A 26,824-nucleotide genomic window follows, 5' to 3' on the forward strand; every position below is an offset into this window, starting at 1 on the left:
AGCAGGCGGGTAAGTGGAGCTGAGTCCACGGCCAGGTTAGCCATGATCTTGTTGAATGGCGGAGCAGGCTCGAGGAGCTAGATGGCCTACTCCTGTTCCTAATTCTTATGTTCTTATGTTCTTATAGTTAAATCCCCCATTAAAACTACTCTTCCTTTACTACATGCTTGCCTAAACTCTGCATTTTTAGAATGCAGCACTTCACAGCTGCTACAAGTGGGCTTATACACAACCCCCACTACTGTCTTAAATCCTTTCCTGTTTCTTAATTCAACCCATAAAGTCTCACTGCCTGCTCACCTCTGATTACATACTCTCTTATCATTTAAGTGATTTCATCCTTAATCACTTAGGCTACTCCTCCCCCTCTACCATTTTTCCTATCTTTCTTGTAAACATTATAACCTGGTATATTTAGTTCCCAGTCCTGACCATCTTGCAGCCATGTCTCAGTAATGGCTACCATGTCATACCCTCCAAGTTGAATTTGCGCCTGCAGTTCATTCAATTTATTCCTCATACTCCGTGCGTTTGTATAAAGAACACTTATTTGGGCACACCTCCTAACCTGTCCTTCAGCTCTAATGTTTCATTCACATGTTTCTTATTTCTCTTTCCTGGTTTAATCACTTTACACCTTTTAGTTTTCCCTTTACTTGTACTGCCGAAACCACAATTTCTGACTTTTACTCTACTCTCTTCCCTTTCGTTTGTTTTTGAACTACTATTTTACAATTGAGCCCTCCCCTCCCTCCCTCCCCCCTCATTTATTCGTTTAAGTCCTTGTGACTGCCCTATTTATCCTTTCCAGACCGATTCAAATGGAGCTCGTCCTGACAGTACAGTGTCTTCCTGTTACAATGCTGGTTACAGTACCCAATGAAATGGAACTCCTATTTCCCAAACCACACCTTCAGCCACATGTTCACCTCCCTAATCTGCTTATCCCTACGTCAATTTGCACATGTCTCAGGTAATAATCCAGAGATCCTGATCTTTAATTTAGCTCCTAGTTCCTGGTACTCCCCAAACAAGACCTCTTGCCTACTCTTCCCTATATTGATGGCCCAACATGGACCACAATGATCCTCACCGTGGCACCAGGTATGCAACATACCATGTGGGACTCTCGATCTTGCTTACAAAGGTTGCTAACTGTCCCCCTAATTATTGAATTCCCTACAACTACCACATTACGCTTCCCCCTTCCTCAACCCCTTAGGACAGCCTACTGCTCCAAAGTGCCATTGTCTGCATTCTGTCTGTTCTTCCAACAGTCTTTAACCTTATACTCACAAGCAGCAGGTACATTGTACCAGCTGAATAGGATCAGTTTCTGTGGATCCTCGCTCTGTATCTCACCTGGGATTGCCTTACTCTGCACATTGTCGTTCGCACCAACCCCATTCTGAACCTGCAAGGTGTGACCGAAGTCTGGAGAAAACTGTTCAGATACTCCCATATGTGTTGGGAGTGTATCCAACTCGCACTCCAGCTCAATGACTCCGAGCCAAAGAGATTTGAGATGGAGACGTCTAGTGCAGACATGTTTACCCAGGACAGTCATGCTGTCTACAAACTCAACATACTGCTGTCCAGACACACAACCTGCTCTGCCATATCTTTAATCTGGATTATTTACATTCTTTGGGCCCAAGTTTCCACACGATAAAAAACAGGTGCCCCTCCAAGCTGGGCGCCCGTTTTTCGCGCCGAAAACGCGCCGGAAAAAAAACGCGCGATTCTGGAGCGCCCTGCAGCTCCATGTCTGCTTGGCGCAGCGCCCAGGGGGGCGGAGCCTACCACTCGCACCGATTTTGTAAGTGGGAGGGGGCGGGTACCATTTAAATTAGTTTTTTTCCTGCCGGCAACCCTGCGCGTGCGCGTTGGAGCGTTCACGCACGCGCAGTGTGAAGGAAACATTGGCACTCGGCCATTTTTGTAGTTCTTTGTAGCTGTTTAATTTTTGAACATTTTTTAATAAAACCACATTGCCATCAGCACATCAGCACTGAGGCTTCTTGCAGCAGTGAGAAGGCTGCAGGAAGCCTCAGAAAGTTGAGACAGCCGTTTCCCGACGGCCTCCTCCCCCTGCCGTCGGGAATGGCTGCTCAACTTCTGAGGCTTCCTGCAGTCTTCTCACTGTCTCCTTCCCCCCTCCCGCCCGCCGTCGGGAATGGCTTCCTCCCCCTCCGCTGCGTTCGGTCGGTCGGGCCCGCACTCCCTCCCTCCCGCCCGCCCGCCGTCGGGAATGGCTTCCTCCCCCTCCGCTGCGTTCGGTCGGTCGGGCCCGCACTCCCTCCCTCCCGCCCGCCCGCCGTCGGGAATGGCTTCCTCCCCCTCCGCTGCGGTCGGTCGGTCTGGCCCGCACTCCCTCCCGTCCTCCCCCCCGCTGCGTTCAGTCGGTCGGTCAGTCGGGCCCGCACTCCCCTCCCTCAGCCCCCCCCCCCGCCCCCCGCCCCCCGCCCGCCGTCTGGAACGGCTTCCTCCCCCCCCCCCCGCTGCGGTCGGTCGGGCGGGCCCATACTCCCTCCCTCCCGCTCGCCATCGGGAACGGCTTCCTCCTCCCCCCTGCCGTTGAGAACGAACGGCTGCCTCAACTTGTGAGGCTTCCTGCAGCATTCTCCCTGGCTGAAGCACTTTCACACAGGTAGGAAGATGGTTTATTTAATCTTTTCTTTGCTTCTAAATTTTTATTCAGGTTGGATTTATTTGTATAATATTTGTATAAGTATAAATAAGGATTTATTATAGAATTTAATGACTTCCCTCCCCCCCCCCCCCCCCCCCCACCTCGTTCTGGACGCCTACTTTGTAACCTGCGCCTGATTTTTTAATGTGTAGAACAGGTTTTTTCAGTTCTACAAAAATCTTCACTTGCTCCATTCTAAGTTAGTTTGGAGTACGTTTTCACTGTGGAAACTTTGAAATCAGGTGTCAGTGGCCGGACACGCCCCCTTTTGAAGAAAAAATTCTGTTCCAAAGTGAAACTGTTCTAATTGACTAGAACTGCAGAAAAAAAAATGTGGAGAATTGCGATTTCTAAGATAGTCCGTTCTCCACTAGTTGCTCCTAAAAATCAGGCGCAAATCATGTGGAAACTTGGGCCCTTTATATCGACTTCAGTTTTGTTTCTTCTTTTTTTACACACTAACTTGCACTAAGCACTAAAACACTGGGGGGAAAAAATTAAATACCTCTATTTATTAGACTACCATCTAAACCTATCATAAGTAAACTTAAGATGTCCCTGATCTGATCTGAAAAAAGGAAACACTCAACAGCTTCTCACTAATCAGCTCTTTCCCTTGTGCTGATGTCACTTTAGGTGCTTTTACCTCTCCCTGACCCTCGCGCTCCCTCACCTCCGGGCTCTCTGATTCTTCAACTAATTGATCAGATGCTAAAAATACTAAACACATAAGTATAGTATAGATATTTAACCTATATAATTGCCTTAAACCCCATGGATTCTGCTGCTCCTCCCTCTGTGTTGATCACTCTTTGAATTTTTCTCCGCCTCTGCTTTGGTCTCTGCTCTGCTGCAGTGCCCCTGCCGCTGGGCTCCCCTGGTTCCCCTGTGTTTAAATGACCCGCTCTCCCAATGTGCTTTGCTGCACTGCCTCTGCCGCCAGGTTCCTGCACTGTTTTTAAATGCTCTGCTCTCCTGATGTGCTCAACTGCACTGTTACTTTATAATAATAATGACTGTAAACTAGAGGAAAAATAACCTTAAAGGGACCCTGTCTTCCAATGCATTACCTCACTTCCCCTTGTGTATTCATGCTGCCTCCATTTTTCCCAAGGTCCCCACTGCCATTTCCAAAGCTGTCACTACCTGCCACTGTCGTATCACATCAATCTTTTTCTTCTTAGGCGGTTCCTTGTATCGAGGATGACTTGCTTCCAAAGGGGATGAGTTCACGGGTGTTTCAATGAAGGACCCAATATTCCAGGTCCCGAACTGCATATTGAAGGGTGGAAGATGCCTGTGCGTGGATGTTTTAAACGTGTGGTACCACATGGGCTATAAAACATTATCAACTGCTATTGATGATTGTTGAGATATCTACTTAATAAAGGTTGCAACAGGACTATACAAACTGCTACATACTGGATTAGGATCACCATTGCAGTGAAGCAACTAGTCTCATACATGAAGAATAATCATTCAAGATGGATACTGGAGAGGTATCTGTGGAACTGCACCAACAAAAACTTGCATTTGTATAGTGCTTGGAACATAGAAAAACATTCCAAGGTGCTTCGTAGAAGTGTAATCAGACAAAACTGACACTGAGCCAAAGAAGGAGATATTAGGAGGGGTGACTAAAAGCTCGGTCAAAGAGCTAGGTTTTATGGAGAGGCGGAGTGATTTAGGGAGGGAATTTCAGAGCGTAGCTTCTACATAGCTAAAATCATGGCCATCATAAATCGGGGCAAGAGGGGAGAAAATTAAAACGGATTGGAAACCCATCACAAAGGATTAATGGAGGAAAGATGAATGGTCCTGAAAATGTACAATCTGTTGCAATCTGTTGCCTTTGGTTACCTTAGGTTTAAGCATTTAAAGCAGAAAACTTCCATGCCTTTACAATTAATGTTTTATGTTCAAACGGCTCTAATTTTGGTTGCAGTCATTATTTTGAATACATTTGATACATAAGAATTAGGAACAGGAGTAGGCCATCTAGCCCCTCGAACCTGCTCCGCCATTCAACAAGATCATGGCTGATCTGGCCGTGGACTCAGCTCCACTTACCCGCCTGCTCCACATCACCCTTAATTCCCTTATTGGTTAAAAATCTATCTATCTATCTGTGACTTAAATACATTCAATGAGCTAGCCTCAACTGCTTCCTTGGGCAGAGAATTCCACAGATTCACAACCCTCTGGGAGAAGAAATTCCTTCTCAACTCGGTTTTAAATTGGCTCCCCCGTATTTTGAGGCTGTGCACCCTAGTTCTAGTTGCCCCGACCAGTGGAAACAACCTCTCTGCCTCTATCTTGTCTATCCCTTTCATTATTTTAAAATGTTTCTATAAGATCACCCCTCATCCTTTTGAACTCCAACGAGTAAAGACCCAGTCTACTCAATCTATCATCATAATCCTCATCTCCGGAATCAGCCTAGTGAATCGTCTCTGTACCCCCTCCAAAGCCAGTATATTCTTCCTTAAGTAAGTTGACCAAAACTGCACGCAGTACTCCAGGTGCGGCCTCACCAATACCCTATACAGTTGCAGAAGGACCTCCCTGCTTTTGTACTCTATCCCTACAATCTTTTGGTATTCAAAACATCTTAATTGTTTTAATTTCAGTAGAATTTTAATATGCTGTGTATGATACTGACAAGAGATGACATTAAAAAGTGAAAACCAATTTAAATGTTTTATCCTATCAGCCAGCAATGCTTAAATGATATATTTTTGACTATAAGCCCTCTTAATGGGCCAAAAGGTTGAAAGGTTTGAAAGTTATCCCTCATTCTCATAGTGGTAGTCTCTCACTGTTGCATTTGTCTGTCCTGTAAATTACAAAGTTTCAGCCCATGTTTCACTTTATTGCCTAGTATGCAGCTGTTATCTGCAAACCTTTTTGATATTGTCTTGAAATCATAATAACAGTGCTTTGTACTGGGATGAACTTTCAAATTATTAGCAGATTTCAGTTTTTTTTCTCCTTAAAATGTTTGCTCATGAGATTCATTTTGATCTTAAAAGTGGAAGTTCGGGCAGTAGCACTATTCTGTAACCTTTACATTGGCAGTGGTAAGGGGCAGGGTAATTACAGTATTATTTGAGATGTCAGTTAAAAATGGAGATTTGGCGCTTTTTAGGGAGGGTATTTTTAGGAACAGTTTACAATGTGCCCCCAAGCTTGCGATTGTGTACAGAACATGTAACTAAACTGTAAGTTTGAAATTAACAGTGAAAGTTTGTGCGTATCATTCCTCAGAATTCTTTAGAGTTTGGGATTTGAACTTGGGTTTATCATTTCTTTACCACACTATGGGAACTGGGAAATGGTGGATGACACAGGATGATTGAAGTAGAGTAGTACAACTGTAAAATATGAACAGTAGTAATAGAAAATAAATTCATAAATTGAAATATTTTATTTTCTAGCTCCCCATTCTATTCCTATTTATGTTTGAGCAGTAGTAAAGTGCTCCCTATACCTGAGCTTGTCCATGTTCACTAGATTTCCTTTTTACCGGATTTTCCTTTAACATATCTATAGAGTAATGGTACACAAATTCATGATGTTTGATGCAGAAGAGATCTCTCTGCAGTCAACAACCATTTTAGATGACAGCATAATTCTTGATCAATTAATTAGTTCCTTAGAATATAATGTACTGCGTACTGTAGTGATAGCAATTTTTAGGAACAATTTACAATTTGGCCCTGAAGTTTAAGATTATGTATAGAACTGAAATTATGACATTAAGTAAATCAAAGGTGTATATGTATCATCTCTCAGAATTCTTTGGAAGTTTCAAAAATAGTACTGGAGGTCCAGATTTGGATTTAGATCCACTATTTCTGTACCACAACTTTAGTGCGCTATAAGCATTCCAATGTGGACCACTTCCAGTGTGGACCACTTCCCATATCTCGGGAGCCTCCTATCAACAAGAGCAGGCATTGACGACGAGATCCAACACTGCCTCCCGTGCGTCAGTGCAGCCTTCGGCCGCTCGAGGAAAAGAGTGTTTGAAGACCAGATCCTCAAAACTGCCACCAAGCTCATGGTCTACAGGGCTGTAGTAATACCCGCCCTCCTGTATGGCTCAGAAACATGGACCCTGTACAGTAGACACCTCAAGTCGCTCGAGAAATACTACCAACGATGTCTCTGCAAGATCCTACAAATCCCCTGGGAGGGCAGACGCACCAACGTTAGCGTCCTCGACCAGGCCAACATCCCCAACATTGAAGCACTGACCACGCTTGATCAGCTCCGCTGGACAGGCCACATAGTTCGCATGCCAGACACGAGACTCCCAAAGCAAGCGCTCTACTCTGAACTCCTTCACGGCAAACAAGCCAAAGGTGGGAGGGGAAACGTTACAAGGACACCCTCAAAGCCTCCCTGATAAAGTGCAACATCCCCACTGACATCTGGGAGACCCTGGCCAAAGACCGCCCTAAGTGGAGGAAGCGCATCTGGGAGGGCGCTAAGCACCTCGAGTCTCGTCGACGAGAGCATGCAGAAATCAAGCACAGGCAGCGGAAAGGGCGTGCGGCAAACCAGTCCCACCCACCCCTTCCCTCAACGGCTATTTGTCCCATCTGTGACAGGGACTGCGGCTCTTGTATTGGACTGTACAGCCACCTAAGAACTCATGTTAAGAGTGAAAGCAAGTCTTCCTCGATTCCGAGGGACTGCCTTTACAAATAAAGAACACTTTGTAAATGGACACGTTACCCGAAAAAAACGATTCTGTAATTGTAGCAAGTTCCTCCCTTCAATGAAGATATAGATTTCTGTAGCATGTGATCGGTATGAAAGCAATGCCTCAAATCACTGCTGTAAAACATGCACAATATTGACATATTGATGGACAGCTCAAACAGTTTTAATCTTGTTAAGATCAATTTTTGGCTCCAATATGTAATCCCATATCATTTACAACATGATAGAATTCCACTTATTTTCTACAGCAGTTGGATGAAATACAGAGTGAGAGTAAACAGTCTAAAGAGTGTGTGATTAAATAACAAAACAAAAGGCCTATTGGGAACATTTACCACCTACACAAAACACTGGAATGAAAAAAGCTTTTCCATTTACAAAAAAGTGAAAAATTTACAAAGATAAAGTAATATTTTAACCAGTAGTCAACATCTATCCTCCCTTCCACAGCCATGATCACAAATAAATTTACTGTAAAATGTTCAATCATTAAAGAATGCCCCAGTGCACTATATCAGGGAATTTTGTATAGGTAATTGGATTGAAAAATGAGTCTGCCAAGTCTTACCTATGAATTGTCTATGCTCAATTCTTCAGTGCAATTATATTGAGAAGTTTTTTTATTATTGCTATTTGACCAGTTTAATGCAGTCTATTCAAAATTATTATTATTTTGCTTCATGTGCTTAATATAACAAAACATTCTAGTTACAAATATATTTACTAATAACCACATATTTTACCTGTATTTTTGGGCCTTCAAGAAGGCATTGCCTGAAATGAAGTAATAGATCCTGTAGTTGATTGGGTAGTTGAGAATTTTCCATAATCACTAATGACATGCTGAGGGGCTGATTAGTTCATACCAATGTTAGAACAATAACATGTTGGAACATCTCACAAGAATATTCTCTATCAGACCCTTTTGCTTTCCACTGGGCTAAACTACTCAAACCTTGACTTTCAGCATATATCTGCCCATTTAGCACCCATATCACCGCTGAGATTTTGTTTACCGCCCATATTTGATTATAAATAGAAACTAACGCCCATTTATCGCCCACTTATCGCCGACGGAACTTTCAGCATACAATTACTGCCGGGAATGAGCTGAACCGCCCGCCCATATTTTTTTAATAAAATCTGCCGTCATCACTCGTGCACTGCCCAAAAGACTGTTTATAATGGAAACGAATGCCCAAATACCGCCCAGATTATCGCCGAGCGCTACTTTCGCCATTTCACCCATATACCGCCCAAATGATCACTCGCCCAAAAAGACGCTCAAGAAAAGCTGCACACACCTGACCTTAACCCAGCAGTGTGGATGCGATTTTGTAAATCGGAGGAAGTTTAATAAAAGGCTGCTTCAAATTGATGGGAACATTGAAGTAATTCGTGAGTGATTTTAAGGGCATTTTAAAATCTTGAATCAACTAATCACATTGTGGTGAATTTTGAGTTTATATTCTGTTTGTAGAGGACAACTTAATAATTTTGAAGACCGATTAGGGCATTTATAGTGATGGGGCCTGTAATTTCTCAGCCACTATTGATGACTACTCACATTCTGCAGAATAGAGACGGGAGAAGGTTCATTGAAGAGCATTATGTGCCCAATCAAAGAGGTGGCAGACTGCTGAGGAGGAGGAGACCTAAAAGAGGTAGCCGTGGAAATAGTGGACGCATTGGTTGTCATCTTCCAAAATTCTATAGATTATGGAACAGTTCCTGCAGATTGGAGGGTGGCAAATGTAACCCCACCATTTAAAAAAAGGAGGGAGAGAGAAAACAGGGAACGACAAACCTGTTAGCCTAACATCAGTAGTATGGAAAATGCTAGAGTCTGTTAGAAAGGCACATTTAGATAATATTAACGGGATTAGACAAAGTCAACATGGATTTATGAAAGCAAAATCATATTTGACAAACCTACTGGAGTTTTTTGAGGATGTAACTGATAGAATAGATAAGGGAGAACCAGTGGATGTCGTGTATTTGGATTTTCAGAAGGCCTTTGATAAAGTCCCACATAAGAGGTTAGTGTGCAAAATTAAAGCACATAGTGTTATGTATGCAATAAAGATTCAAACGAAGTACTGTTTAACTAAGCAAGGTACGACCGTGGCTCTGCTTTATTTAGCCCCAAAATGCCTGACTCTCAAAATGGCTGGCCTTTTATACCTGAGCAGCACCATGTGCGTGCTGTTCAGTGGCCTCCAACAATGACACCATCTGGTGGCTACAAACAGAATGTACATACATGACAATACCCCCCCTCTGAGATCTTATCACAGTCTTTCACAGGTTGAGACGGTCCGATGCTTTACGCTCCCGGGTTGACCGTCTCAGTTCGATTCCAGCCTTGGGTGAGTGTGCGGTGTCTGTTGTGGCTGATGGCTGGATGACCGACTTGTTGAGGGTAGCAGTGACCATGTCAGGAATTGCAAGTCCATTTTTATTGAACAGGTCCGTGATAGAAATTCCGGGTTCACTAATGACCCTTGAGTCCTCTAAAGACTGCTAGTAGGTTGGTTCATCGTCGATGGTTTTTTCGTCAGACTTCTGGCTCGTCCGTGTGCCTCAGCTTTATCTGATCCATGTGTTTCCTGCAAGTTTGCCCATTCTAGAGCTTAATAACGAATACTCTGTTGCCCTCCTTGGCCATGACCGTACCAGCGATCCATTTGGGACCCTGACCATAATTCAACACATATACAGGATCATTAACAGAAATCTCGCTTGACACAGTTGCGCGATCGTGGTACTCTTATTGACTTTGTCTTCTGTACTCAACTTAATTATTTAAATCCAGGTGTACAAGAGGTAAAGCTTGGTCTTAAGACCTCTTTTCATCATGAGTTCAGCAGGCGAGACCCCTGTGAGTGTGTGGGGTCTTGTCCTGTAACTCAGCAGCAAGACAAGCGGGTCTGCAGTGACCCTTGGGTTACTCTCCTCATGCTTTACTTGATAATTTGTATTGCACATTCAGCTTGCCCTTTGGACGCAGGCTTGAACGATGCTGACCTTTCATGTTTTATGCCATTAAGTTTCACAAACGACCCATTGTCGCTCACCACTATGTCAGGCAGACCATGTGTTGCGAACATGACATTGAGATTCTCTATGGTTGCCGTGGACGTGCTAGATGACATGATTATGCATTCTATCCACTTTGAATAAGCGTCCACCAGCACTAAAAACCTCTTGCCCAGGAAGGGACCTGCAAAATCTACATGGATCCTGGACCAAGGTTTGGATGGCCATGACCACAGACTCAGCGGCGATTCGGCTGGTGCTTTGCTGAGCTGCATGCAAGTGTTGCACTGATGTACACATGCTTCCAGCTCAGAATCAATTCCTGGCCACCAAACGTAGGACCTGGCGATGGCCTTCATCATCACTATACCAGGATGTGTGGTGTGTAACTCATGCACGAACTTCTCTCTCCTTTCTTGGGCATTACAGTGCGATTGCCCCACAATATGCAATCTGTTTGAATAGACAGTTCGTCCTTTCGACGAATGTACGGTTTGGCCTCCTCGCACATTTGCTTAGGTAAAGAAACATAGAAAATTGGTGCAGGAGTAGGACATTCAGACATTCGAGCCTGGACCATCATTCAATAAGATCATGGCTGATCATCACCTCAGTAATCCTTTCCTGCTTTCTCTCCATACCCCTTGATCCCTTTAGCCGTACGGGCCATATCTAATTCCCTCTTGAATATATCCAACGAACTGGCATCAACAACTCTCTGCGGTAGAGAATTCCACAGGTTACCAACTCCCTGAGTGACGAAGTTTCTCCTCATCTCGGTCCTAAATGGCTTACCCCTTATCCTTAGACTGTGTCCCCTGGTTCTGGGCTTCCCCAACATCGGGAACATTCTTCGTGAATCTAATCTGTCCAGTCCTGTCAGAATTTTATATGTTTCTATGACATCCCCTCTCATCCTTCTAAACTCCAGTGAATACAGACCCAGTCGATCCAGTCTCTCCTCATATGTCAGTCCTGCCATCCTGGGAATCAGTCTGGTGAACCTTCGCTGCACTCCCTCAATAGCAAGAACGTCCTTCCTCAGATTAGGAGACCAAAACTGAACACAATATTCCAGGTGAGGCCTCACCAAGGCCCTGTACAACTGCAGTAAGACCTCCCTGCTCCGATACTCAAATCCCCGAGCAATGAAGGCCAACATGCCATTTGCCACCTTCACCGTCTGCTATACCTTCATGCCAACTTTCAATGACTGATGTACCATGACGCCCAGATCTCGTTGCATCTCCCCTTTTCCTAATCTGCCGCCATTCAGATAATATTCTGCCTTCGTGTTTTTGCCACCAAAGTGGATAACCTCACATTTATCCACATTATACTGCATCTGCCATGCATTTGCCCACTCACCTAACCTGTCCAAGTCACCCTGCAGCCTCTTAGCATCCTCCTCACAGCTCACACCATCACCCAGCTTAGTGTCAAATGCAAACTTGGAGATATTACACTCAATTCCTTCATCTAAATCATTGATGTATATTGTAAAGAGCTGGGGTCCCAGCACTGAGCCCTGCGGCACTCCACTAGTCACTGCCTGCCATTCTGAAAAGGACCCGTTTATCCCGACTCTCTGCTTCCTGTCTGCCAACCAGTTCTCTATCCACGTCAGTACATTACCCCCAATACCATGCGCTTTCATTTTGCACACCAATCTCTTGTGTGGGACCTTGTCAAAAGCTTTTTGAAAGTCCAAATACACCACATCCACTGGTTCTCCCTTGTCCACTCTACTAGTCACATCCTCAAAAAATTCTAGAAGATTTGTCAAACATGATTTCCCTTTCATAAATCCATGCTGACTTGGACTGATCCTGTCACTGCTTTCCAATTATGCTGCTATTTCATCTTTAATAATTGATTCCAACATTTTCCCCACTAGTGATGTCAGGCTAACCGGTCTATAATTCCCCTTTTTCTCTAACCCTCCTTTCTTAAAATGTGGTGTTACATTAGCTATCCTCCAGTCCATAGGAACTGATCCAGAGTCAATAGACTGCTGGATAATGATCACCAATGCATCCACTATTTCTAGGGCCACTTCCTTAAGTACTCTGGGATGCAGACTATCAGATCCTGGGGATTTATCGGCCTTCAATCCCATCAATTTCCCTAACACAATTTCCTGATTAAGGATTTCCTTCAGTTCCTCCTTCTCACTCGACTTTCGGTCCCCTAGTATTTCCGGAAGATTATTGGTGTCTTCCTTCGTGAAGACAGAACCAAAGTATTTGTTCAATTCGTCTGCCATTTTTTTGTTCCCCATTATAAATTCACCTGATTCTGACTGCAAAGGACCTACGTTTGTCTTCACTAATCTTTTTCTCTTTACATATCTATAGAAGCTTTTGCAGTCAGTTTTTATGTTCCCCGCAAGCTTCCTCTCATGCTCTATTTTCCCCTTCCTAATTAAGCCCTTTGTCCTTCTCTGCTGAATTCTAAATTCCTCCCAGTCCTCAGGTTTGCTGCTTTTTCTGGCCAATTTATATGCCTCTTCCTTGGATTTAACACTATCCTTAATTTCCCTTGTTAGCCATGGTTGAGCCACCTTCCCCATTTTATTTTTACGCCAGACCAGGATGTACACTTGTTGAAGTTCATCCATGTGATCTTTAAATGTTTGCCATTGCCTAATCACCGTCAACCCTTTAAGTATCCTCTGCCAGTCTATTCTAGCCAATTCACGTCTCATACCATCGAAGTTACCTTTCCCTAAGTTCAGGACCTTAGTCTCTGAATTAATTTTGTCACTCTCCATCTTAATAAAGAATTCTACCATATTATGGTCACTCTTTCCCAAGGGGCCTCGCACAACAAAATTGCTAATTAGTCCTTTCTCATTACACATCACCCAGTCTAGGATGGCCAGCCCTCTAGTTGGTTCCTCGACATATTAGTCTAGAAAACCATCCCTAATACACTTCAGAAAATCCTCTTCCACCGTATTGCTACCAGTTTGGTTAGCCCAATCTATATGTAGCTTAAACTCGCCCATGATAACTGCTGTACCCTTATTGCATGCATCCCTAATTTCTTGTTTGATGCTGCCTCCATCCTCACTGCTACTGTTTGGTGGTCTGTACACAACTCCCACTAGCGGTTTCTGCCCTTTGGTGTTCTGCAGCTCGACTCATACAGATTCCACATCATCCAAGCCAATGTCCTTCCTTACTTTTGTTTTAGTTTCCTCTTTTGCCAGCAACGCCACCCCGCCTCCTTTTCCTTTCTGTCTGTCCTTCCTGAATGTTGAATACCCTTGGATGTTGAGTTCCCAGCCTTGGTCATCCTGGAGCCATGTCTCCGTAATACCAATTATATCATATTCGTTAATAGCTGCCTGCGCAGTTAATTCGTCCACCTTATTACGAATACTCCTCGCATTGAGGCACGGAGCCTTCAGGCTTGTCTTTTTAACACACGTTGTCCCTTTAGAATTTTGCTGTAATGTGGCCCTTTTGATTTTTGCCTTGGGTTTCTCTGCCCTCCACTTTTACTTTTCTTCTTCCATCTTTTGCTTCTGCCCCCATTCTACTTCCCTCTGTCTCCCTGCATAGGTTCCCATCCCCCTGCCACATGGCACTGGTAGAAATCCTGAGATTACTACCTTTGAGGTCCTATTTTTTAATTTAACTCCGAGCTCCCTAAATTCAGCTTGTAGGACCTCATCCAGTTTTTTACCTATATCGTTGGTACCTATATGCACCACGACAACTGGCTGTTCACGCTCCCTCTCCAAAATGTCCTGCAGTCACTCCAAGACATCCTTGACCCTTGCACCAGGAGGCAACATACCATCCTGGTGTCTCGATTGCGGCCACAGAAACATCTATCTATTCCCCTTACAATAGAATCTCCTATCACTATACCTCTCGCACTCTTTTTCCTGCCCTCCTGTGCAGCAGAGACACCCGCGGTGCCATGAACTTAGGTGCTGCTGCCCTCCCCTGGTGAGTCATCCCCCCCAACAGCACCCAAGGCGGTGTATCTGTTTTGGAGGGGGATGACCGCTGGGGACCCCTTCACTACCTTCCTTCCACTGCTCTGCCTGATGGTCACCCATTCCCTATCTACCTGAGTAACCTTTAGCTACGGTGTGACCAACTGACTAAACGTGCTATTCACGACATCCTCAGCATCGCAGATGCTCCAGAGTGAATCCATGTGCAGCTTCAGTGCCGCAATGCGGTCTGTCAGGAGCTGCAGCTGGATATACTTCCCACACATGTCGTCGTCAGGGACACTGGGAGCGTCCCTGGCTTCCCACATAGCACAGGAGAAGCATTTCACAGGTCTGGGCTCTCCTGCCATGACTTAACCCTTAATTAATTTGGCAGGCCAATCCCTTTTGAGGATGCAACCCTTTACCACTGATAAAATCAGGTCCTGGCTGGTCCAGGTCTTAACTTATTGAGCTATGGCAGGGGTTCCTTCACTCTCAAAAGCAACCATGATTAACAGTAGATTCGCCAGTTGTGGCATTTCCATCTCCGGTGTGGGCAACGGCAACAGGCTCAAGGCATCGGCACAATTCTCTGTGCCAGGTCTGTGGCGAATGACATAATCATAGGCAGGTAATGTCAGCGCCCACCTTTGGATGCGGGATGAAGCGTTGGTATTGATACCTTTGCTCTCAGAAAACAATGAAATGAGCGGCTTGCGATCAGTCTCTAAAATTCGAACCTCAGATCGATCAGGTATTGATGCATCTTTTCAACATCGTACACACATGCTAAAACTTCTTTTTCTACCATGTTGTAGGCTCTTTCTGCTTTAGACAAACTTTTGTATGCATACACGACAGGTTGAAGTTTCCCCGACTCATTGGCTTGTTGGAATACGCAACCAATTCCATCTGACGATGCGTCACAGGCCAAAACTAAATATTTACATGGGTCATAATGTACCAGTGCTTGTTCGAGCAAAGCAGATAAGTGGCTTTCTCGAAATCTCTGTCTTGCGATGCACCCCACACCCAGTTGTCGCCTTATCTCAATAGCATGTGTAGTGGTTCTAGTAAGGTGCTCAATTTAGGTCGGAAGTTACCAAAGTAGTTGAGTAGACCCAGGAACAAACGCAGCTCCGTCACATTCTGCGGCTTGGGTGCATTCTTGATAGCCTTGGTTTTCACGTCAGTAGGTCTGATGCCATCAGCGGTGATTTTTCTCCCGAGGAATTCGACCTCCGGTGCCAAGAAGACGCACTTCGAGTGTTTCTGTCTGAGTCCCACTCTATCCAAATACAGTAGAACCTCTTCCAGGTTGTTCAATGTTCCTTGGAGTAACGATCGGTGATCAGGATGTCATCTTGGAACACGATGGTTCTGGGAACAGACTTCAGTAGACTTTCCATATTGCTGCAGCCGAGCGAGTTCCAAAAGGGCACCTGTGGTACATAAACAGTCCTTTGTGCGTGTTAATGCACATGAGTCTCATCGACGTCTCGACCAACTCTTGTGTCATATAGGCCGAAGTCAAGTCCAGTTTTGTGAACGACTTCCCTCCGGCTAGCATCGCAAACAAGTCATCAGCCTTACGGTAACGGGTACTGATCTTGTTTTGAAACCCTGTTGATCATAGCCTTGTAGTCTCCACAGATTCTGACTGTGCCATCACTTTTCAGCACAGGAACAATGGGGTTGGCCCATTCATTAAATTTGACCAGTGATATGACCCCTTCATGCTGCAGTCTGTCCAGCTCAATTTTGACCTTCTCCCTCATCATATACGGCACTGCCCGAGCTTTATAATGGACGCGTCTTGCATCTGAGTCCACGTGAATCTGCACCTCGGCTCCCGTGAAGTTGCTGATACCCGGTTCGAACAGCGAAGGGAACTTGCTCAATACTTGGGCACATGTATCTTCCTCTAATGACAACACCTGTTGTCGTTCCAATCGCATCTGATTTTCTCCAACCAGCTCCTGCCGAGCAGCATTGGGCCATTGCCTGGAACAATCCACAGCGGTAACTCGTGAACCGCACCGTTATATGACACATTACTTTGTGCACTGCCAATCACCTTTATCAGTTATTTGGTGTTAGTGCGCAGCTTAGTGTTAACAGGCCTCAGCCTGGGCCTCACAGTCTTAGTATCCCACAGCTTATTAAATGCCCTCTCGTTCATGATCGATTGATTCGCCCCCGTGTCCAGTTCCATCGATACCGGTATCCCGTTAAACTTCACATTAATCAAAATTGGTTTACTCTTGGTTATGAAGAAGTACAGTCCATACACTTCCTCCTTTGGCATCTCAGTTTGTGTATCCGGATCCGCGCTAGTCTGACTCTCATCCTCCACGTGGTGTGTCACAGCTCGCTTGCTCATCTGCGGACACTTGTGCTGGAGATGCCCCATTCTCAGACAGCCTTTGCAACTATATTGCTTAAATCGGCACTGCTGGTGCCGATGATTTGCCCCACAACGCCAACACGGAGAAGTCAGATACATTCCCGCTGCCAGACTTTGGGCAGCCACAGGTTTCACAAACACAGCCGGATAGGCCCTGTCATGTGCCGTTCTGCCGAACGCCGAATCAATCGCATTTACAGTACTTGCCGAGGTTCGGTTCTTCACCGCTATTTGCTTTAGACTCCTGTCCGTCGTCATACATGATTGAGCGATCTGGATGGCTCTTTTTAAATCCAACTCCTCCAGCGGCAGAAGTTTGCGCAGGACCACCTTGTGGTTGATACCGATAACAAAGAAGTCCAGCAGCATGTCTGCCGACACTGTCCCAAACTTGCACAGTCCCACTAGACGTCTCAGGTTGGCAACAAATTCTCCCCGCTCTGGCCCTCCGATCGAACGTGTGTATAAAACCTGTATCTCGAGATGATGATGCCATCGTCTAGCTTGAGGTGATCCCATACCAATGTACACAACTCCTTGTACGTTTTCTCTGTTGGATCACTAGGCATGAGTAGATTCTTTATCAGACCGTAGATCTTTGAACCTCGCACACTGAGGAACACGGCCTGGCGCCGATCTGCATCGTCGACCCCCTTCATTTTGTTGGCCACGAAATACTGGTTCAAATGGGTCACAAAGGCTGCCCAATCTTCTCCCTCCACGAATCGCTCTAAAAATCCAATCGTGCTCATTTTGCAAACAAAAGTCTTTTATTCTCATCGCCAAATGTTATATATGCAATAAAGGTTCAAACGCAGTACTGTTTAACTAAGCAAGGTACGACTTTGGCTCTGCTTTATTTAGGCCCAAAGTACCTGATTCTCAAAATGGCTGTCCTTTTATACCTGAGCCAGCACCATGTGCATGATGCTCAGTGGCCTCCAACAATGACGCCATCTGATGGCTACAAACAGAATGTACATACATGACACATAGGATCAGGGGTAATGTACTGACATGGATTGAAAATTGGTTAATTGACAGGAAACAGAGAGTAGGAATAAACGTGTCTTTTTTGGGGTGGCATGCAGTGACTAGTGGGGTACCACAGGGATCAGTGATTGGGCCCCAGCTATTCACAACATATATAAATGATTTGGATGAGGGAACCAAATGTAAAATTTCCAAGTTTGCTGATGGCACAAAACTAGGTGGGCTTGTGAGTTGTGAGGAGGATTCAAATACGCTGCAAGGCGATTTAGATAAGTTGGGTGAGTGGGCAAACACGGCAGATGCAGTATAACGTGGATCAATGTGAATTTATCCACTTTGGTAGGAAAAACATAAAGACAAAGTGGGGCAGAAATTCCTCTCGAGGACTTCCCGCTGGCAAAGCACTAAATAATAGACATAAGATGCACACTTACCTGAAGCTGCTGCGCCCACTCGAAATCCCGATCCACAGGCCTCCTCTCCCTGCGCGTCGCAGCGCGTGCTCGTAGGGACGTGCGCAGGAGTCATGTGTGCCTGGACACCCAATCACAGGTAAGTATTTTCATATTCATTGTAATAGAAGATTCATAAGTTACAAATCTCCTATTACAATGAATGAGAAAACTCCCCAAAACACACAAACATTAACTAAAACATTTAAAAAACACCTCACACAATACACTAATAGAAATTAAAGTTGTTATACATGTTTTTTAAAGAAAATAAATTGCCGATTTTTTTTAAAGTTAGGATTACGGTTTAAAATAACATTACCTGAGTGGGCAGGGTTTTAACATAAATATGTTTTTTAATTTTTAGTTTAATCATGTTTTTTTATAGGTTTTTAAACTCTTATGCCTGTAAAAGTAGGCTCTGCGCCTGCTTTTTCAGGTGCAAGATTTTTGAGGACATTTGCCGGGCAAGATATGCGTAAATCCCGCAATCTTGCCCGTACAACTGTCCTCGCTCCCGAGATGTCTAGGACCTGTCAAGCTCCAGCTCCAGCTTGACAGATCGGAAAAGCCGGTTTTACATAAGAACATAAGAATTAGGAACAGGAGTAGGCCACCTAGCCCCTCGAGCCTGCTCCGCCATTCAACAAGATCATGGCTGATCTGGTCGTGGACTCAGCTCCACTTACCCGCCCGCTCCCCATAACCCTTAATTCCCTTATTGGTTAAAAATGTATCTATCTGTGATTTGAATACATTCAATGAGCTAGCCTCAACTGCTTCCTTGGGCAAAGAATTCCACAGATTGCGCACTGAAAACCGGCTTTTCCAATGCCTTCCCGGGCCCGGGACGTCGGAATTTCTATCCCAGTATTATTTAAATGGTGATAGCTTGGGAAATGTCGATGTGCAAAGGGACCTGGATGTCATTGAAAGCAAACATGCAGGTGCAGCAAGCAGTTAAGAAGGTAAATGGTATGTTGGCCTTCATTGCAAGAGGATTTGAGTACAGGAGCAGGGATGCCTTATTACAGTTATCCAGGGCCTTGGTGAGACCACACCTGGAGTATTGTGTGCAGTTTTGGTCTCCTTACCTAAGAAAGGATATACTTGCCATAGAGGGAGTGCAGCAAAGATTCACCAGACTGATTCCTGGGATGGCAGGACTGTCGTATGAAGAGAGATTGGGTCAACTGGGCTTGTATTTACTGGAGTTTAGAAGAATGAGAGGGGATCTCATTGAAACGTATAAAATTCTGACGGGGTTGGACAGACTGGATGTGGGAAGGATGTTTTCCCTGGCTGGGAAGTTTAGAACAAGGGGTCACAGTCTTAGGATACGGGGTAGGAAATTTAGGACTGAGATGAGGAGAAATGTTTTCACTCAGAGGATGGTGAGCCTGTGAAATTCTCTACCACAGAAGGCTGTGGAGGCCAAGTCACTGAATATATTTAAGAAGGAGATAGACTTCTAGACACAAAAGGCATTAAGGGTTATGGGGAAAAAGCGGGAATATGGTGTTGAGATAGAGGATCAGCCATGATCATATTGAATGGTGGTACAGGCTCGAAGGGCCGAATGGCCTACTACTGCTCTTATTTTCTATGTTTACACACAACGCATTTACAGGGATAAGCGATCATACCTGGACTTGTGCGCTAACACGTGCTTTAGGAGGCTGCGCTTCTGAAAGGAGGTCATCAGTGAGATATGCCAGCTAATTAAGGGAGATCTGCAACCTACCAGCACCAGCAGGACCGCACTGCCCATTGAGATTAAGGTTACTGCGGCACTTTCCATCTATGCATCGGGCTCCTTTCAGGCCTCAGCTGGCGACATTTGCAGTATCTCTCAGCATGCCACACATTGCTGCATTCGACAGGTGACTGAAGCCCTCTAAGCTTGTATGATGAACTTTATAAACTTTCCTATGACCAGGGAGGCACAGAGTGAGAGGGCTTTGGGGTTCTCGAGAATAGCAAACTTCCCCAAGGTGTAGGGTGCAATAGACTGTATGCACATCACCCTGTGAGCACCTTTAGAGGATACAGAGGTTTACCGTAACTGAAAGGGATTTCACTCCCTGAATGTGCAGCTCGTTGTCGACCACAAGCAAATAATCATGGCAGTAGATGCAAATTTTCCAGGTAGCATTCATGATGCACCCATCTTGCGTGAGAGCACTGTCTCTGATCTGTTTAAGAGTCAGCCACAAGGTCACGGTTGGATGCTGGGGGATAAAGGATATGGCCGAGAAGCGCTACAGTGAAAGCCATATAGCCACACGCATATCGTCAAAAAGACAATTGGAGTGCTCACTCCCGATGCCTGTACCACTCAGGAGGCAACCTACAATACCACCCTGAGCACGTCGCTGAGTTCATTGTGGTGTGCTGCATGTTGCATAAATTAGCTATCAGGAAGGGACAAGAATTGCCAGATGGGCCTGTGGGTCCACCTCAGAGAGAGGGGAGACAGCAGAGGAGCAGGATGAGGACGAGGAACTTGGGGAGACAATCAGCCTGGCGATGAACCCATGCCCCCACCCCACCCTATACCGCAAGAAAAGCCCTGTGATAGCTACACAGCTGCAAGACTGTTGCGTGAGCAGCTCATAAATGACCGCTTTGCATGAAGTTACGTTGGTAACAGTTATAGTTGCGTTACGTTACACTTCAACCTTGTCTGGCCTGGCCATTGTTTTCAACCTTTGTATTAATGTTTAACCTTTCTGTTATTAGAAGACACTGCACAACAATTGTAAATTACATAAAAATCTTTAATAAATTTAACACTTAACATTTTTTTTAACAAACTATAAAAGTGAAAAAACAAACATATACATAAAAAAAAAATTGAATATAAATACCCATCTCCCCCCCCCCCCCCACCCCCAACAGTCAACAAATTTTTAATGACAACAATAATTTTCAATAACAATTAAAATATAACTGGACACAAACACACCCCCCCCCCAACAGTCAACAAATTTTTAATAACAATAATAACCAACAACAACACAACAACCACCTTGCCAACAGTCAACAATTTAATCACAAAAACAAGAATAAGGCCACCCTTCACCCCCCATCTGCCCCCACCCCCGGTCTTAACCATCCCTTTTTCACTTACACTCCCCCTCCTGCCCGCATTAACACCAAGCTGTCTTGCAGCAGGGCACCTCGAGCGCTACTACTGTGGTGGGGGGATGGATGACAGTGGCAGAGTCACATCTTGGGAAGCTAGAGAAGATGTTTCCAAAGAAACATCTGAGTCAGAAGCAACTGCCGTACCCCGAGACCACCGTCTGCCGCGTGGCTTCGACGGAATCGGCCATTCTCCACATTGCCGCAACCATCTGTGCTATGTCTTCCGAAATATGCGCAGAGAGTGCGGCAATGTTACCAGTCAATACAGCTATCGCCTGGAGGAGCTCTCAACCAATGTCAGTGCTCACCTCGACAGTGAGACCATGTCCAGGTTGACATCTGCCTGTCGTTGTGCATGCCTACCTTGCTCAACCAACCTCTGCGGGGTCGGCGTAGGCACTGGACCACTCGCAGTGTCCTGCTGCAAGATGCTTGGCCCCGCTACTTCATCAGTTGATGAGGACGTGGCCGCAGGTACATTAGGCCCTTGAGTTGAGGCCTCAACCTGCACTGAGCAGCACGGTTAAGGCTCATCATCCTCCTCAGTTGTCTCTTTTGTGTTCAGCACGACCTGTACCAGAAGAGATGATGCTCCAGGGGCCTCCACATTCCTGCGATATGCCTGGGGAGCTAGAAAACATAACTGAGGTTAGAAGAAGAGAAGGGGAGGCCAGGGTGACATGAGAATGCTTACGCTGCGCAGGCATATGTACAAGGAGCAACCCCACTGCAATAAATAACACCAACAGACATCACATATAATTAACATGAGAGTACAGAAGCTGCATGGCATTGCAATAAGATTTCATGATCCCAGCATTAATTACATAACATTACATCATTCATATGTTATACTCAAATGGAATTAAATTACTTTAAATTACCAATGGTTTATACATTACTCACGTGGCGCAACAACAGGATCAGCACCACTATGGGTGGCCGAACAATTATGAGCACCGACAAGGGCTGAGGCCCACTCCTCCAGGTTGGTTAATTGATGTAGATCATCAGGCCCTCCTCCTGTGCGCCTGTGCTCGGCTCGATTCTTAGACATCATCTTCTGCAAAGGTGATAAGAGCACGGCATAAGTTAATTGCCTAGGTACTATTACGGAACACACATATTATAATCCATAATTAGTCAACGCCCATGCTATTCATCGTTAATATTATATGCTAATACGCTTTATATGCAATTGATGCATGGTTATAACATCTATGTTCAGAGAATAAATTTAAGAAGATCGTGGTGAGGAACTAATGCGTGACACTAAGATTACCCAGCTTAATTACAATCCATCAGATTTACATTTTAATTAATGAGTCAATGCATCATCACAATTATGCATCATAGTGCTTGCGGCACTGGTTTGGCTCTCTGACATCGTGGGCTGCCGAAAAAAACAACTTCGCCGATCTCCAACCAGATTCTTTGGTTTATACGGGGCAGTGGGGTGGGTTAATTGGCCCCACCGAGTCTCCACCTCGTGGACAAGGGCTGCGTTTGTCTCATCTGAAAAGCGTTTAGCCCTCCTTCTCCCTCCAACCTCCGCCAAATCAATCTCTTCCTCACCCACATCTGCCATCTCATCAACATCACTCACTCCTGATTCCTTGTAATCCATCTCCATTTTTTGTTAATTAAGTATCTAGTTTTTCTTTTTGGTAGCCTCGACACAACCTTCCTGCTCAGCTCCAAAGACAAAATGCGGTTTCTCTCTCCCTCCCTTTGTCTTCTGAGCATGCGCAGATGACCCCTGAACTCCTGAGTCGCGGGAAAAGTTAATTGCCTGAAAAAAAAACACGCATGCGCAGAACAGCCATTGCTATGGACGCCGGCCTTGCACGACTGAATACTTCGCTATCGTCCATTTCACATCGCTACGGCTATCGCCCAAATTATAAAGACGAAACTAGCGGTTTCTAAAATGGCCGATATTCCAGCGATCCTGAAAAACAACCACTAACGCTGGAAATATCGGCCATTTTTGGGCGATAGCGATGATAATGGAAAGTCTAGCCCTGTAGTTTTAACACTAATATAATTCACATTGCAGTTATATTTGTTTTAATTAAAAACTATATTAACAAAGTGATAAATTTTTGCAAAGCTGATGCTGACTCTAATGTACTGACGTTTTATTTGAAGCATGATACAATTTATATGGTCACAAGTTTCATCCTTTATACTATGTATCATTATTCTTCTAGGTGCAATACAGTGATATGCAGAATGGCAAAGAATGTATGACGTACCTGACACTTTCACCTGTGCAAATAACTTTTCATGGCATAGGAAGCTCCATTGAAGCTAGCCGTGATCAGGTAAGCAAAAATGTAATCTATATTGAAACTGATTATAATTGGTATATTTCTCATTTCCATTTCCTTATGTGCCCACTAGAATAGGAGGGCAGGCTAGCGACCACCAGTATCTTTAGGGCCTTATGCTGAAGTGCAGAGCTCTTGTCGGTTTTTTATCCTTTTCATTGCTTGGCCTGTCCCAAGATTTGGCAACTCGATATCTGGGAAAAATAAGAAGTCCAAATGTCAGCAAAGGATGTAAATTGAGTCTAGGTCTCCCAATGCATGACTCAATACAGGATAATTTGTTTGTCATTTGTCCACCTAACTGTTTATTTTAATAGGCACTACTCAAAGATTAATCTGTTTAGGATTTCAGATAGTAATGCTTTTAGGGAATTTGAGTGAAAGGTTATAGAAGAATTGGTATTTAGACAAAAGTGCTTGTTTCACTAGAGTTGGAAACATTGCAGAAAATGTAACTGAATTGAAATCTTATTATTCCTGAATTAATTACAGTAAAATACTACAAAGATAACATCAGTTTCATTCAAGCGTTCATGTAGGAGGACTAGATTCATTGTTGATTCTTATTGAAGCATGAAATTAACTCCACAGAAGATAGAGTCTAATCTGATCCTAAAGCTTCATATTCTGTTGAAGGTTTTTTCATTACCACTAATAGATTTACCATTGTATTTTGTAAATAAGTAACAATTTTCATTATGATGATAAATGATTTGTTAAATGTATCTGGCTTTTGGAGCTAGTGTTGCATGAAAATTGTTAAAGTTAAATGTTGCCAGAAAGAGTGGAAAGTTGCCCTCCTAAAAGATTATCCTTCCGGCCCCCAAATCCTGCTCCCATAAAACAAAATAGCCATTCACTTCTACTAAGAAAGTGGACTCTAGATTCCTAAATGGCTTCTGGCACCAGTGACTTGCTCACCAGAGATCTATTTAATTGGTGAAGAAGGACAAAGGCAGTTGTTCTTAATGGTTTTCCCCCTTCCCTTTCTCTCCCCTAACAGCACAGTTAGAAAAGCTAATCATTAAACGTTTTTAAAAAATAGGTTTGAGAGTTGGTGATCTGAGATGAAATCTGTGACTACCGGGGTTGAAAATTCCTCTGGTTGTTGGTCCACACGCTCTCTTTTGAGGTGGTTCAAGTTTGTAGAAATACAATTAGTTAAAAATAAGAAATACATTGTTATGTTGCTGTAGTTTTCCCATTATACTGTACTATCCTGTTTACGAAGGTTACCAACAACTTCTCATGTCAAAAATACTAAGCGGATCTAAACATTTTGTCTGAAGGTGTAAATTTTGGGGCAGATGGGACAAAGGTAAGAATTACATGACTACATGACTGGATGGACATTAACTCAAGTGAATCAATAATGTTTTGCAATGATGTACTACTTTGCTCTCAGCATTGGCAAGCAATTCATGTAATCATTGGTACAGCTTGTTCTACATATTAATTGAAATGATAGATACAAATTATAATTACTCAGCAGTGCAAGAATATGTTTTCATAGGGCAGTTCATTTGACCGACCGACTATACTCTTCTAGTTATTAGCTGACAAAAAGAAATGTTGATATCAAATGATTTGTCATCAGAACAGTGCATGCTATTTCTGTTCATTCTGTGAATTGCACATGTGGGTGCAAATAATTTGGTAATATGTATATCATACCTATTTGACTATTTAGCCTACATAATTCATTTTAAGCAAGGTTTAAAAGCACTTGTCAAGAAAGAACCGGCTATACATTTAGCACAAATTCAGTCCAAAGTTATTTGAACTTCTAGTTTTTTCACACAAAAAAAAATCACTATTAATCTCTCTCTTCCTCTCTATGGTACAATGCTTGTTTTACCAACATCCCGAAGAGGTGGGTTCAAGTCTAAATAATGTAACCTCCATCTTTGTTCTAGAGCTTCATATTTTCAGATGAGGGAATGAATCCTTCTTTTCCAAGTTGTTTTCTACCCTCTTCTATTTTTAGATCTGGTCTCCCTAAACCACACGATAACTGTGGTTGAGAGGACAGAAAGACAAACTCCTTGCAGTCCTCCTCTGGCGGCACTTTCAGTAGGCCACTAAGGTAGCAGTGGGGTAACTCGATTCCCTCATACTTGCTGTATGTAAAATTGTGGGACCCATATACCACTTCATCACAAAACAATTTTTCACATTTGTTCTTACCTAGTTCCTTTCATGATCAGTTCTGATTCTACCTTACCCAGCCCCAGAACAATCATGGAGCACTCCATATGCTGAAGATTGGGGTCTTTAATTTAGAACCAGAGCTATATAGCACAGTGTATTTTCTATACCAGTCTGTATAACTTAATTGTTTTTCTTTAATCATAACATAGAAACCTTCAAAGTGCATAATCATAAAAGATATGTTCAGTGGAAGCGATAGCACAAGTTATGTTGTATGGACCATTGACACCTGTTTATTAACTGGACAGTCACTGACAGTTCTGATTCATGACTGAGTGACTTGGACTGGTCTTCAAATGAACCCCGTGGTGAGCTCTTCTACCGCCTACTGAATGCAGACTGTTTGAAGTTTCTTTTAAACATTTCTAAGACATTAGTGCAGCAGGACACCTCCGATGGGGTCCTTAATGTCACCAAGTCAGCAGCTGTTGAAATCTTTTCACTCTGGAATGAGCTGTCTTTTTTTTTAAAAAAGCTGTATTCCAGTTAAAGTTACTGGTAGTACATTACTTTACTTTAGGTAGGCAAAACAATAATAAAATAAATCTGTAGTGAGAATGACACCTTATTTTTTTTGTAGTTGTGCACCACCCAGTCATAAATCTTCCACAATACACATTTCCAAAAGGAATGTCTATATCCCATTATGGGGTATAATTTCAGAGAAATTGTACACACCCATCACTATCAGAAGATCTTGTTGTGCTCTACTATTATGAACACCGTTATTAGTTTCAATGTTGGGTCAAGCTTGCAATTCAGAATTTTGAATGTATGAGTGGAAATTTGGGGAAGTATTTAAAGGGTCTTTAGTCCATTAATATTGCATCCTGTCATCAAAGCTATGTCTGCTCAACAGTA

The 26,824-nt window shown here is 43.9% G+C and overlaps 1 protein-coding gene across 3 annotated transcripts in view; it reads left to right on the forward strand.

Moving 5' to 3' along the window:
• stau2 (staufen double-stranded RNA binding protein 2) overlaps positions 1–26,824 on the forward strand; it is a 675,620-nt gene that overhangs the window by 506,264 nt on the left and 142,532 nt on the right. For 2 of the 3 annotated variants that reach the window (XM_070891163.1, XM_070891156.1), the window contains one exon: positions 23,633–23,746. In XM_070891163.1, coding sequence (XP_070747264.1) covers positions 23,633–23,746 — 114 coding nt within the window. Of the gene's footprint in view, positions 1–23,632; positions 23,747–26,824 lie in introns of those variants that run through there. The other variant, XM_070891170.1, reaches the window with a different exon arrangement.

This window comes from Pristiophorus japonicus, chromosome 1 (assembly GCF_044704955.1).
Source record: "Pristiophorus japonicus isolate sPriJap1 chromosome 1, sPriJap1.hap1, whole genome shotgun sequence".
Lineage (NCBI taxonomy): Eukaryota > Metazoa > Chordata > Chondrichthyes > Pristiophoridae > Pristiophorus > Pristiophorus japonicus.